This window comes from Tachyglossus aculeatus, chromosome 10 (genome assembly GCF_015852505.1).
Source record: "Tachyglossus aculeatus isolate mTacAcu1 chromosome 10, mTacAcu1.pri, whole genome shotgun sequence".
NCBI lineage: Eukaryota > Metazoa > Chordata > Mammalia > Monotremata > Tachyglossidae > Tachyglossus > Tachyglossus aculeatus.
The window spans coordinates 30256776-30270207 of record NC_052075.1 but is presented as its reverse complement, the minus strand read 5'-3'; the positions used below and the strand labels follow the sequence as shown (position 1 = coordinate 30270207).

General features: G+C 47.5%; 1 protein-coding gene across 1 annotated transcript in view; it reads right to left on the bottom strand.

Annotated features, from left to right (window-relative positions):
- DOCK4 (dedicator of cytokinesis 4) overlaps window positions 1-13432 on the bottom strand; it is a 356538-nt gene that overhangs the window by 109381 nt on the left and 233725 nt on the right. The window contains exons 20-24 of the mRNA XM_038751970.1: window positions 5233-5330; window positions 5002-5085; window positions 4768-4868; window positions 2229-2310; window positions 1001-1171 (exon numbers count right to left, since the gene is read on the bottom strand). Of these exons, the coding sequence (XP_038607898.1) occupies window positions 1001-1171; window positions 2229-2310; window positions 4768-4868; window positions 5002-5085; window positions 5233-5330 (536 nt within the window). The remainder of the gene's footprint in view (window positions 1-1000; window positions 1172-2228; window positions 2311-4767; window positions 4869-5001; window positions 5086-5232; window positions 5331-13432) is intronic.

Here is a 13432-nt window from a genome sequence, read left to right as displayed (position 1 = left end):
CAAACATATCTGGCCCTCCTGAATGTCAAAAGAGAAGTGATGGGCAGCAGTGACAGCAGAATTGGGGAGTTGGCAGGGAGAACCTGTAGGCCAAAACAGCCCTATTTCCTCACCTCCCCACCTCCCCTAGTGCTGTAAAAACTTCTGCCTCAATCAGAAAGAGGACAAGGCCAGGCGGCCAGGTGGTCAGGCAATGGCCAAAAGTGAAGGAACCACAAGAAAATGAGAAAACTTGGTTTTCAGCTTTCTGGGTTGCTGAATCTCCAAACCATTCAAGTTAGTGTCTCTATAGGGACTCGTCTGGACAGACTCCTCCCCCGGTCTCTCAGAAGGCAATTGGCGGTGATTATCCCCGGGAGCCTGGCGGTGGATTTTAGCATCCTGGGCACCATCCAGCCCGAGAGAGGAACAGCCAGGGCTCTGAGACTCAGTAGTGTGGGAGCAGAGGGAAGGGGCCAGAGAAGCGGGGCAATGTCCTAGCCAATTTTCCTCTGGAAGCCGATGGGACGCTCTTTGCCTTTGGTATTTTGGGGGTACCCTGATTCCAAGAGTCTGACCAATGGTCCGTCCAGAGACTGCTGAACTGGCTCCAGCCTGATGGGCGTTACTTGAATAAAGCCCATTTCCCAGTAATTGAACAGACTAGGAACAGACCAGAGCTTTGAGCTGTTCAAATGCAGATCCAGGTTCAGGGAACAATATGCCTCCCGAACTGCTCCTGCAAGGACTGCTTCCCCAATCACAAATATTCACTCTGGCAACTGAGAACAGTGCTAAGGCAACCCAGCCTCTCTCGATTCAGAGGGAGAACAGACTGGGGACAAGGCAACCTACTTCTGCTATTCAGAAGCTGGTGGAATAATACAATCCTATTCTAAGTCACACCAGCTGGGAATAGAAGCTGCAGTGGTGGGCTTTCACAGAGAAGACATCCCATCACGCCTCCACTTACATGCATCACACGCACTTTCCCCCAATCAGTGGAAATGGAAAGCATTACCTGTGACTGAGATAAGGCTCCTGACCCTTTGCTTTCATGGGAGAGGAAGAATCGGACTGACATGAGGAGCTCTTGGATGCAGCAGCGGAATTCCTCTTCGTTCTGGCCGCCGGTGGCGAGGGAAAACAGCCTCCGAGACTGAACTATGTACTTAAAAATGTATTCTTGGGCCTGAAAATTTCAAATACAGCTGCCGTTAGACTCGGGGTAGAAAACAACAGTTTTGGCCCGGGAGGGGGCCATTCTAAAGGTTTCTTCTCTGTGGCAGGCTGAGGGCTGTTTTTCGAGTCTTAACGTTGAGGATGAAACTGGCCAGGTGGGGCCTGATGGAATCTCCCCACACAGGTGCCCAGCTAAGTGAGGGGGGTGACACCACCTTAACTGGATCCTCAGCCTTATTCTCCTTGGTTCTTTTCCAAGGGGGTTGGCAGGGTCACATTCACTCTCTGAACTGGGCCCCTCCTGAGCCCCCATCTGCAGGCTCATTCTTCAAGCCCCTCTTTGGGTGCCCATACACTGAACAATCGTCACCTGGGGCAGAGCCATTTTAAGGGAGATTTCTCTAAGGACCAGGCCAGATTAAGACCCCAGAGAAGCAAACTCCTAGCACTGAAATGTAGTTACAACTACAAAAGTCAAAAAGCATCAGCTCCCTCAGTAATCACTTTGGAAAAGATACCATAGAGAGAACGCTGCTTTTCAGAATGGGTTTTCCTCTTTCCATGATTGGCTGCCACTTGGACGCCTTCTTACAATAACATTCTAGTCCATCCCAAGAACTGAATTTACAGATTGTAAACATTATCTGGAGGTGCACATCCTTCTCTGTGACCGTGCTCAGCATACCCCACTTGGCCAGTCTGCCCAGCCCCAGGAACCACGGGATGGGTGAAGGATCCAGTCCGGGCACTCCATGAATATGGGATCTCTCACCTCCCAAAGTGGCTCTTTGGCCTGAATTCCCTGGATAATGACTCATTCATCCATTTAACTCACCTGTGGAGGCTTAATCACAGTGGCAAGCTACTAGGGCACCCACTGGTTTCAGGTTTTTATTTTGGAAAACCGAGTTGATCCTCCCAAAATGCTACTTAGAGAATTGGGGGACGCTGGGGGTGGGTCCAGTCCAGCTGCTCCCTGGCCCCTTCTCCCAAAAAGAAGACCAGCTGGTTAGAGTCTGGGCTCCTGACAAGCTGAACAGGTTGGTGGAGAACAATCCATCTCTCACCTTGAGCACCTCCTGGATGTGCTCCTGGCGCTCTGCTTCAGTGATCCGATCCACATACCACTTCAGCACTTTGATAAGGTCCCTGCACCAAGAAACAAAATCAAGAACTCCCTTCCTTAAGTGCATGACAGAGAGTCACAAATCCCCCAACACCCAACTTGACATTGGGGATGAGAGCCTCAACCACTTAGGGGGCTGGGGAGGCCTCACTTGCCATCTGTTAAAGTCGGACACCGGGAAAGGTAGGGAAGATAGCCCTTCCTGCTCCCGCCGTGGGAAGTCTGTAGCTCAAAGGTGGAGTGGAAAGAGAAGCAAAATATTTTGTGGCCATGTGAGTGTAAGTGGAGAAGAGTTTTTCTCAGACTGCAGTCCTGGAGCCCTCTCCTCTTGGGCTGGCACGGTACTTGGTTCCCAGGAATAATAATAATAATAATAATAATAATAATAAGAAGAAGAAGAAGAAGAAGAAGAAGAAGAAGAAGAAGAAGAGCAACAACAACAACAATAGCATTTGTTAAGTGCTTACTATGTGCAAAGCACTGTTTCAAGTGCTGGGGGGATACAAGGTGATCAGGTTATCTCACGTGGGGCTCACAGTCTTAATCCCCATTTTACAGATAAAGGAACTGAGGCACAGAGAAGTGAAGTGACTTGCCCAAAGTCACACAGCTGACAGTTGGCGGAGTTGGTAATTGAACTCATGGCTTCTGACACCAAAGCCCAGGCTCTTTCCACTGAGCCATGCTGCTTCTCTAGGGGTTCCCCTGTGAGGAACTGGAACGGGACCACACCCTTCATAATAACAATAATAATAATAATAATAATGATGGCATTTGTTAAGGGCTTACTATGTGCCAAGCACTGTTCTAAGCACTGGGGGGGATACAAGGTGATCAGGTTGTCCCACGTGGGGCTCACAGTCTTCATCCCCATTTTACAGATGAGGTAACTGAGGCACAGAGAAGTTAAGTGGCTTGCCCAAGGTCACACAGCTGACAAGTGGCTGAGGTGGGATAATAACGACAACAGAAGCAGCACGGCCTAGTGGAAAGAATATGGGACTGGAAATCAGAGAACCTGGGTTCTAATCTCGGCTCCTCCGCTTTTCTACTGTGTAACCTTGGGCAAGATCATAATTCACAGTGTTTCATGATCATCAAGGCTATTTATTGAGTGCTTACTATGTGCAGAGTAAGTCACTTCTCTGTGCCACAGTTCCCTCATCTGTAAAATGGGGATTAAGACTGGGGGCCCCACAAAGGACATGGACTGTGTCCAACCTGTGAATCTTGTATATACCCCAATGTTTAGTACAGTGCCTGACATATAGTCAGTGCGTAACAAATACCATTAAAAATGGCAATAATAACAATAATAATAGTAATGTTGACAATAATTAAGCATTTCCTAGGTGCCAAGCACTGTGCCAAGTGATGAGGGGGGAAAAAGACAATCAGAAGCAGCATGGCCTAATGGAAATACTGTCCCTTGTCAAAGTAAACAATTCATCAAAGATTTTTTTCTTGAATTTGATGAATTAGGGGAAGCAGCCTGACCTAGTGGAAACAGCAAGGGACTGGAAATCAGGAGATCTGCATTCTAGTCCCAGTTCCACCACCTGCCCACTCTGTGACCTTGGGTAAGTCACTTCCCTTCTCTGTGTCTTGGTTTCTTCAACTGCAAAGTGGGGATAAACACTTGTTCTCCTTCCCTTTTAGGCTGTGAACCCTGAGTGGGACAGAGGCTATGTCTGATCTGATTACTTTGTATCTACCCGAGAAGTAGCGTGGCTCAGGGGAAAGAGCCCGGGCTTGGGAGTCAGAGGTCGTGGGTTTTAATCCCGGCTCTGCCACTTGGCAGCTGTGCGGCTTCGGACAAGTCACTTAACTTCTCTGTGCCTCAGGTGCCTCATCTGTAAAATGGGGATTAGGGCTGTGAGCCCCACGGGGGACAACCTGATTACCTTGTATCTCCTCCAGCGCTTAGAACAGTGCTTGGCACATAGTAAGTGCTTAACAAATACCATCATCGTTATTATTATATTATATTCTTCAAGACTGTGAGCCCACTGTTGGGTAGGGACTGTATATGTTGCCAACTTGTACTTCCCAAGCGCTTAGTACAGTGCTCTGCACATAGTAAGCACTCAATAAATATGATTGATTGATTATTACCCCAGTCCTCAGCACAATGCTTAGCCATCATTATTATTAGCATGAATTCATCTTAGCTCACCACAGTGACAAAACAGGTCACCAAAGCTTTTGGAGATGAGGTATGACTGTGAGCCCACTGTTGGGTAAGGACCGTCTCTATATGTTGCCAACTTGTACTTCCCAAGTGCTCAGTACAGTGCTTTGCACACAGCAAGCGCTCAATAAATACAATTGAATGAATGAATGAAAGGAAAGGGTTTAAGTGACTCTGCCAGGCCCAAGATTAGCAACGAGGGAGAAATTAAGATGCTTGTCCTGACTGACCGTGGGCAAGGAATCGATGTAGGTTTTTTTCCAAACCAAGACAATGCTTAGAACTCTACCTGTAGGCGAGTGCTCCAGCAAAGTGGCTCTCAATGTAGGTGTCCATTACAGGCTTGAAATGATGGAATTTGCTGTCTTGCAGTAGATTGATTATATGGACCTAAAGGAAATGAAGCTTCATTAAACTGCTACAAATCAAGGTTCTTTTATTACTTTGACATTCCCTGCCCACTTCCAATTTCTTTCCCGTCCATTAAACTGAAATCAATTTCACTGACACATTCTAAACTTACCAAGGAATCAAATACCTTTGACCCATATTTTTGAGAATTTTCATCTAAAATTCCAAATAAAGTATCCAACGTGTCTTGGAGAAACTGGATGGAAAGAAGAACAGAAGATGATGCCTCGCGTCTTCATCTCTCCCTCCTCCCCCTCGCCCTTGGCTGTCCCTTCCCATCCCGGGGTAACACGCAGCCTGTGTCCAGTCAGTCCCGGGGGGAGAAGGACACGGGGTAGCCCACCTTCACTATCTCCGACCCATCGATATCTTTCAGCTTGGAGAGGCAGTCTGTTATCTTGTCTGGGTGGGCTCGCCACTTCAGGAGGTCAAGCATATCCCCTGCGTGGGGAGGAAGGTCAGATCAGTGAGGGGGCAGAGGCAACCCTTCCCCTGGTCCAGTGGAAACATTTCACATCCAGGCCTACACCCACACTCTTCCCCCACCACTTGGGCTTTTCCGGCTAGCCCGGGCTCCCCGCTCATCCCTCCATTTCCACGGTGCTCCCAGTGTGACGTGAGGGGCACGGGGGCCAGGTGGGACGAGGGAGGAGATTCATACACTCCTTCCCAGCAGGTGCAGATGGCTGTATAGGCTGGATGATAATGATGATGATGGCATTTGTTAAGCACTTACTATGTGCAAATCACTGTTCTGAGCACTGGGGGGATAAAAGGAGATCTGGTTGTCCCACGTGGGGCTCACAGTCTTAATCCCCACTTTACAGATGAGGTAACTGAGGCACAGCGAAGTTAAGTGAGCAGGGATGACCCCAAGACTCAGCCCAAGATCTCTGGCCTGAATCCTCTTCTTTAAAGCCCCCTCCTCACCATGAAAGGATGGGGGGGGGGGGGGGGGGGGCAGGACAAAACCTAGTGGATAAAGCACGAGCCTGGGACCTAATCCTGGCTCTACCGCTTGCTGCTGTGTGACCATGGGCAAGTCACTTCATTTCTTTGTGCCTCAGTTGCCTCACCTGTAAAATGGAGTTTAAGACTGTGAGCCCCAGGAGGGACATTTCTTCTCAGCCTCCATTGAGGAACTGGGTGGATGGAGCAGGCTCATGTGTTTGAGGGATTTGTCGGGATCAGTCAATCAATCACTCAATCGATGGTATTTTTTGGGTGATTATTATGTGTAGAGCACTTGGAAGAGTACAGCACAAAAGAGTTATTAGACACGTTTCCTGCCCACAAAGATGAAAAACAACAAAACAAGCTCCCTCAGTGACAAATCCACTGTACTGCTTTGATTTCAGGAGAAACCCTATTGTGGCCTGGGCGGACCCACAAAAAGCCACAAAGCGGACGGAAGCAACCGACCTGAAGCAAACAGTTGGCGGGGGCTGGGGCCCAGAAATGGAGAGAGCAGCCTCCTCCCAGGGAATAGGACAGAGAGACAATATCCTACCCACCAAGAGAAAGCTCTGAAAAGAATGGAAGCCTGCATACCTGTATGGGCTTGGAGAAGACAGGCACAACAGCAGCATGAATGGGATAAGAATTCCCGAGGAGGTGGGAGAGAAGCAAGGCAAGGAAAGGAGGATCCAAGAGAGGAAAGGAAAACACACTCATTTCCTCACCTCCTGGATTCAGAGAGAAGGTACTGAGCACTCCTAAAGCTAAACAGTACTGCAGCTCATTGTGGCTCCTGGCTCTGTCCTTGGGGCTCCCAGGGACTGACCAGCATCTCTGGCTAAGGGTGCCCCCAAGCAGGACCCTGAAATGCCTTAAAATCCACATTCTAGATTTGTGACACACACTAAGAGCTATTAGGTGAACCCTGAGAGAGCTAATCTCTGTTTGTGAATTTCCCACCCCTTCCAGAGGGGAAAGGAGAGATCAGGAAGAGAGGAAAACAGCTAGGGAGGTCCAGGTCAGGTCTGGTCTCCTTCCCTAGGGCACCTCGTCTCTTGGCTGTGATCCCTTCACCTGCATTTGTGGGCTCCCAGTCCCTGGGTTGGCTCCGCCTTATTGCCACTGCATGCTCCATCTCCCTGGCAGAGAGCAGGCCAACTGGCTTCTGCCAGGGGGCTCATCTACCAGCAGCTGCTGACCTGGACGCCTGTCCCCTGTTGGCCCACCCTGATGGGACCACTCCTAGAACCCACCCCTGCCCTCACTGATTTTGGCCCTGAAGAGGAGGAAAGTAAGCCTGCAGGGAGGCCCTGAGTTACTGCTGTTTCCTCTTGCAGATGGTTCTGGAGGGTGAGCCACGATAGATGGTCTCCAGGGACAGGAAAACGAAGCTAAGATTCGGCTGTCGATTTCCAGCCCCTGCTGAATCTGGATGGCTCCTGCAGTGGCAAACGAGGGCTACATCACCCAGGCTGAGATGCTGGAATTCCAATGAGACGCTTCTCAGTGCCCAAGTAGGGAACAGCACAGCCGGGGCGTAACATGCGGACATCACTGAAACAGTGAAGCAGGAGCTGTTGAATGCTGGCATCAAACCAATTTTTAATACTTTCTCAGGGGATTAATAGGGAGTGGAAATGGGGTTTGGGATTCGGACCCAATCCCAGTTTAGCCTCCTGTTCCCCTTGGGCCTGAAGGTTTTCATTCCCTGGTTTCCAACTGGATGTTGTCTTTGGATGGATACTTTATTGCTAGCTAGGTACAATATCTTCCTGCACTGACCTTTCCTTAGACTACAGAAATGTGCCAGCAGAGCCCTAGGGAGAGAATGAACCCTCAGGCCCATGAACCTCCCATCCAGAACCTCGTTTCTGGATATGTTAGACTCTGGACCTCCCATCTATTTGGGGTTTTATTTATGAATTAATCACTTAAAAATAGACTTTGGGGCCACAGGGAGATCCCTGAACCCTGCAAACCTCAAAATGGCAGTTCCACAGACTGTCCAGTGATTCCAACTTCCCCGGTTGGAATGCTGCTATGAAGGAATGAATCTCAACCATCTCTGTAACAGTGAAAGACCCAAGCCCCTGGCCCCTATGGGACATCTGGCAGTAGAAATTCAAAGAAAATGTGGATGATAGCTCCTGGCCTCCTGGGATAGTGGCCTGCTTTGAAACATGTGGACTGGGTAAATGGTTGTACTTGTTTACAAGGCAGGTGTGAATCTGTAGCAGTGAGCACTGCTAATAATGATTAGCTTTAGGGAAAAACTTGGTAATAATCATGATTTTCCAGCTGTCCACAGGCTTACTGGAAGTAAATTATACTCTCAGGTTTTTCCTCAGTGGGAGTGATTCCTACTGGGGAAGAGGAATTGATCAAAATGGAAAGAATATTTTCCTTTGAAAGATCTTGTGAGACGTTGGACTGCAGTAAACTCCTTTCATTCTGTCCCTACCACAGGGTTTGATTTCTCCATGAACCGCAGTTACATGGTTTCACACGAGATGCATTTGCAGGGATCGGAGGGGTGCTTGGTCATGGATAGAAGCTGTCTCCCCGCATTTTCTAGCCCAAAGCCCACTCTTCAGGAAGTTGAAGGGTCAACAGTGGGAACTCCCAGGGACCTGGAAGAAGGAGTGCACATTGAAACCTTCAGGTCTGCACTACCAAATAGCAAAATGCCTGATAGAGGGAGATAAATTGCTGAGATATTTGAGAGAACTGAGTGTGTGGGCTAAGAAATGAGTTTTGTTGTTAGCAAGGGCAAGGTAATAAACCTCTAGGAAAATAATCCAAAATACACTTTAGAAACAGCAGGCCTAGTAGAAAGAGCATACGCCTGGGAGTCAGAGGACCTGGGTTTTAATCCTAGCTCTGCCATTTACCTGCTGGGTGGCCTTGGGCAAGTCACTTCACTGGGACTCCATTTCCTCTTCTCTAAAATGGGGATTTAATACCTGTTCTCCCTCCTAATTAGATTTTGAGCCCCAGGTGGGACAGGGAGTGTGTCTGACCAGATTATCTTGTATCTGTCCCTATGGTTGGCAAACAGTAAATGCTTAACAAAAAGCATGATTTTTATTATTAACTTTACTCAATCATGGGCTCAGCGCTGGCTTTGGAGGATGGGTGTCCAGGGAGGCCACCCTCACACAGTTCCTCCAAGGATGTCTGCTCCCCTGTTGGAGACTGAATCCCAAGCTGGATGGACCACAGGGCTGATACAGTATGGCGGTGCTTCTCAAATTATTTCTAATATGGATAGTTGGGCCAGAGTGAGCAGGCTTTTCCGCCTAGTTAGAGAATGCATTCTCTGCTTTTTCTGACTGAGCAGTAGAATCAAAGAATCATTCTCTCCCCTTCCACAACTAATCACCAATTTAACCCCTGCCTTACTGAAGGGCTTCAGACCTCGAGAACCCACTTTCCAACTCCCGGTTAAGGAGGCAACAGGGTGGTTTGAGGATGATTAGCTAACATTCCATTTTGTAGAGTCCATTTCCTTAAGATTCCAGACAGGGGCCACTCCATTTCCTGTTTTTCTGGACTGCCTCTATGGGGTCTTGGGCTTTGGCACCCCAACTAGGGTAAGACAGCCTGCATAATCAGTTTCTAGCTGAAACCTCATTCCTGCTTTGGGAAGAAGGGTGGGTGGTGAGGTGGGGGCATTGGGTTTCAAGCTGTGGCTCAGAGTTGTGGAGAAGGAGGACGGGAAGTGGATGCAGGAAGCCTGCAGAAATACTGGAATTAAACTTGCCCAGGAATAGAAGACGGGATTCGGAAGGGAAATGCAGAGACTCCAGCTCAGTGCCTGAGCCCTGGAGCAAGCCCTCTCAGGGAGGGGAAGTGGCTGCTCTCTGTTAATTAATTTTCCAGTTCCACCACCCCATAAATTTTATGTCTATAGCTTAGGTATCATGAAAAAGGTGCTTTCCGCAATCAAGGTGTATTTCAGACACGTTCCTTCAATTCAGACTTTGCACTAATTCAGAACTGGCACCTTTAGCCCAGGTGAGTTTGGGCAGTTTGCCCATATGCTGAAACTGATTAATAATGAAAACTGGATAGAAGTGTAAGGTCATTGTTTTCTACAATAAGATAATGGAAAGGGAGCAAAGAGTGGTCCTACTTAGGAAGAGTTTTTGAGAAAGTGTTTGAAGGCACAAAGCTGCTTCCTCAACACAATGGAACCGGGAAGCCGACCACCACCATTATGTGGTACCCAAGAAAAGCTCCAAAAATCCATTAACCTCCACCACTACATACAATATTTCTATAGCAATCCCTGGGAAGAGGTTGCTTTACTTACTGAAAAATTTTGAATACAATGGAAAGCAATACTGGAGCACAAGCAGAAGAAGAGCAACTTCTTTAGAAGAGCAACTGGCCGATAACACGTCTACGTGGATAACTCCAATATCTACTTCTCCAGCACTAACCTCTCTCCTCTGTAGTCTCACATTTCCTTCCGCCTTCCGGACATCTCTAACTTGGATGTCTCACTGAAACCTCAGTGAGAGTGTCGGAAACGAAACACCTCATCTTTCCACCCAAAACTTCTCCTCCCCTTGACTTTCCCATCACTACTGAAAATACCACAATCCTTCCTCTCTCATAAATCCCTAACTGTTGCATCTCCTTGACTCAACTCTTTACCTTAACTCTTCCTTCTCTTCTCCCTGGCAAAATTATTTCTCCATCCTTATTGACTTGCATGGCCACTGTCTTTGCCAGTTGTTCCAGGAATTTAATTCCCTCCTCAAACCTCTCCCATCTCTTGACCATAATGACCTGGCCACATACTTTAGTGAGAAAATTGAAACCATCAGGTGTCATCTCCCTAAGATCTCCCCTACTCCTCTCCAATACTTCCGTCATCCCGCCCCTTCTTCAACTCTATAATCTTTCCCAGCAGTATCTCAAGAGGAGATCTCTTGTCTCCTCTCAAAATCCACCCCCTCCACCTGCATATCCAAACCCATCTCGTCACACCTTATCAGAGCACTTGCTCCCTCCCTCCCTCCCTCCATGACCGGCATCTCTAACTGGTCACTTTCCAGTTGCCTTTTCCCCACTGTTTTCAAACACGATCATGTCTCCTCTATTTTTTAAAAACCACCCTTCACCCCACGGCTTCCTCCAGTTATCACCCCATCTCCCTCCTACCGTTTTTCTCCAAAGTCCTTGAGCAAGTTGTCTACACCTGCTGTCTCCAGTTCCTCTCCTCCAATTATTTCCTTGACCTCTCCAATCTGGCATCTGCCCCCTTCACTCCACAGAAACCACCCTTTCAAAGATCGCAAATGATCTCATTCTTGCCAAATCCAATGGTTTCTAGTCCATCCTAATCCTCCTTGACCTCTCAGCTGCCTTTGACACTGTTGATCACCCCCTTCTCCTGGGAACATTATCCAATCTTGGCTTCATCGACACTGTCCTCTTCTGGTTCTCCTCCTATCTCTCCAGCTGCTCATTCTCAATCTCTTTTCGGGGCTCCTCCTATGCCTCCCACCCCCTAACTGTGAGAGCTCTTCAAGGTTCAGTCCTGGGTCCCCTTCTATTCTCCATCTACACCCACTACTCCCTTGAAAAACTCATTCCTTCCATGGCTTCAACTGCCATCTCTATTCAGATGATTCCCCAAACTACTTCTCCATCCCTGAACTCTCTCTTTCTCTACAGTTTCACATTTTCTCCTGCCTTCAAGACATCTCTTCTTCAATGTCTTCCCAACACCTCCAACTTAACATGTCCAAAACAGAGCTCCTTATCTTCTCACCCAAACCCTAATCCCCCCACAACCTTCCTGTCACTGTAGACAGCACCAATCAATCAATCAATCGTATTTATTGAGCACTTACTGTGTGCAGAGCACTGTACTAAGCGCTTGGGAAGTACAACTTTGGCAACATATAGAGACAGTCCCTACCCAACAGTGGGCTCACAGTCTAAAAGGGGGAGACAGAGAACAAAACCAAACATACTAACAAAATAAAATAAATACAATAGATATGTACAAGTAAAATAAATAAAACCATCCTCCCTGTTTCACAAACCTTGGAGTTATCCTTGAAAACTTGTATCAAGTATCCTTGAGTCATTCTTGATTCATCTCTCTCTAACTCAGCACACATATTCAATCTGTCACCAAATTTGGTCACCTCAACCTTCATGACATCGCTAAAATCCACCCCTTCCTCTGCATCCAAGCTGTCACTTCACTGATCCAGGCACTTACCATATCCCACCTTGATTATTATATCAGCCTCTTTGCTGACCCCTCTACCTCTAGTCTCTCCCCACCCCAGTCCATACTTCCCTCTGCTGCCACGATCATTTTTCTACAAAACTGTCCAGTCCATGTTTTCCCCCTCCTCAAGCACCTCCAGTGGTTGCCCGTCCACCTCTGCATCAAACAGAAATTCCTTACCAACGGTTTCAAAGCACTGAATCACCTTTCCCCCTCCTATCTTACCTCGCTGCTCTCCTACTACATTCCAGCCCACACACTTCACTCCTCTAATGTAACTCGATCTCGTCTCTCTTGCTGCCAACCTCGAGCTCACATCCCGCCTCTGGCTTAGAATGCCCTCCTTCTTCATATCTGATGATCACTCTCCCCACCTTCAAAGCCATATCTCCTTCATGAGGCTTTTCCTGACTCAGCCCTCATTTCCTCTCCTTCACTCCTTTCTGCATCTCCCTTGCCCTTGGATTTACACGCTCTATTCAACCCTCTCTTAGCCCCATGGTACTTAGGTACATATCCATAATTTATTGACTTACACTAATGTCTGTCTACCTCTCCAGACTGTGAGCTAATTGCGGGCAGGGAAGATGTCTATCAACTCTGTCATATTGTACCTTCCTGAGAACAATACTCTGTACTTCCCAAGCGCTTAGTACAGTGCTCTACAACAGTAAGCTCTCAATAAATATGATTGAATGAATGAATGAATGTCTGTCAGCTCTGTCATACCGTACTTTCCTGAGAACAATACTCTGTACTCCCCAAGCGCTTAGTACAGTGCTCTGCACACAGTAAGCACTCAATAAATACGATTGAATGAATGAATGAATGTCTATCAACTCTGTCATATTGTACCTTCCTGAGAACAATACTCTGTATTTCCCAAGTGCTTAGTACAGTGCTCTGCACACAGTAAGTGCTCAATAAATAAAACTGACTGAATGAATGAGAACATGTGTGTACAGTGCTCTGCACAGAGTAAATGCTCAATAAATATGATTGGTTGATTGCCTTCAATTTAGTTGGTCACCAAATCCTGTTGGTACAATCTTTACATCTCTAAAATCTGCCCTTACCTTTCCATTCAAACTGCTATCACGCTGGTCCAAGACTATGATTTTGCTCCTCGACTATTGCATCGACCTCCTCATTGCTCTCCCTGTCTCCAGTCTCTCTACTTTCCAGGCCATAATTCACTTAGCTGCTCAGATTATTTTTCTAAAAAAACTATCCTGGGCACATCTCCCTATTCCCCAAGTATCTCAAATGGTGCCCACCCATCTGCACAACAAGCAAAAACTCATCACTGGTTTTAATTCTCTCTCCTAGC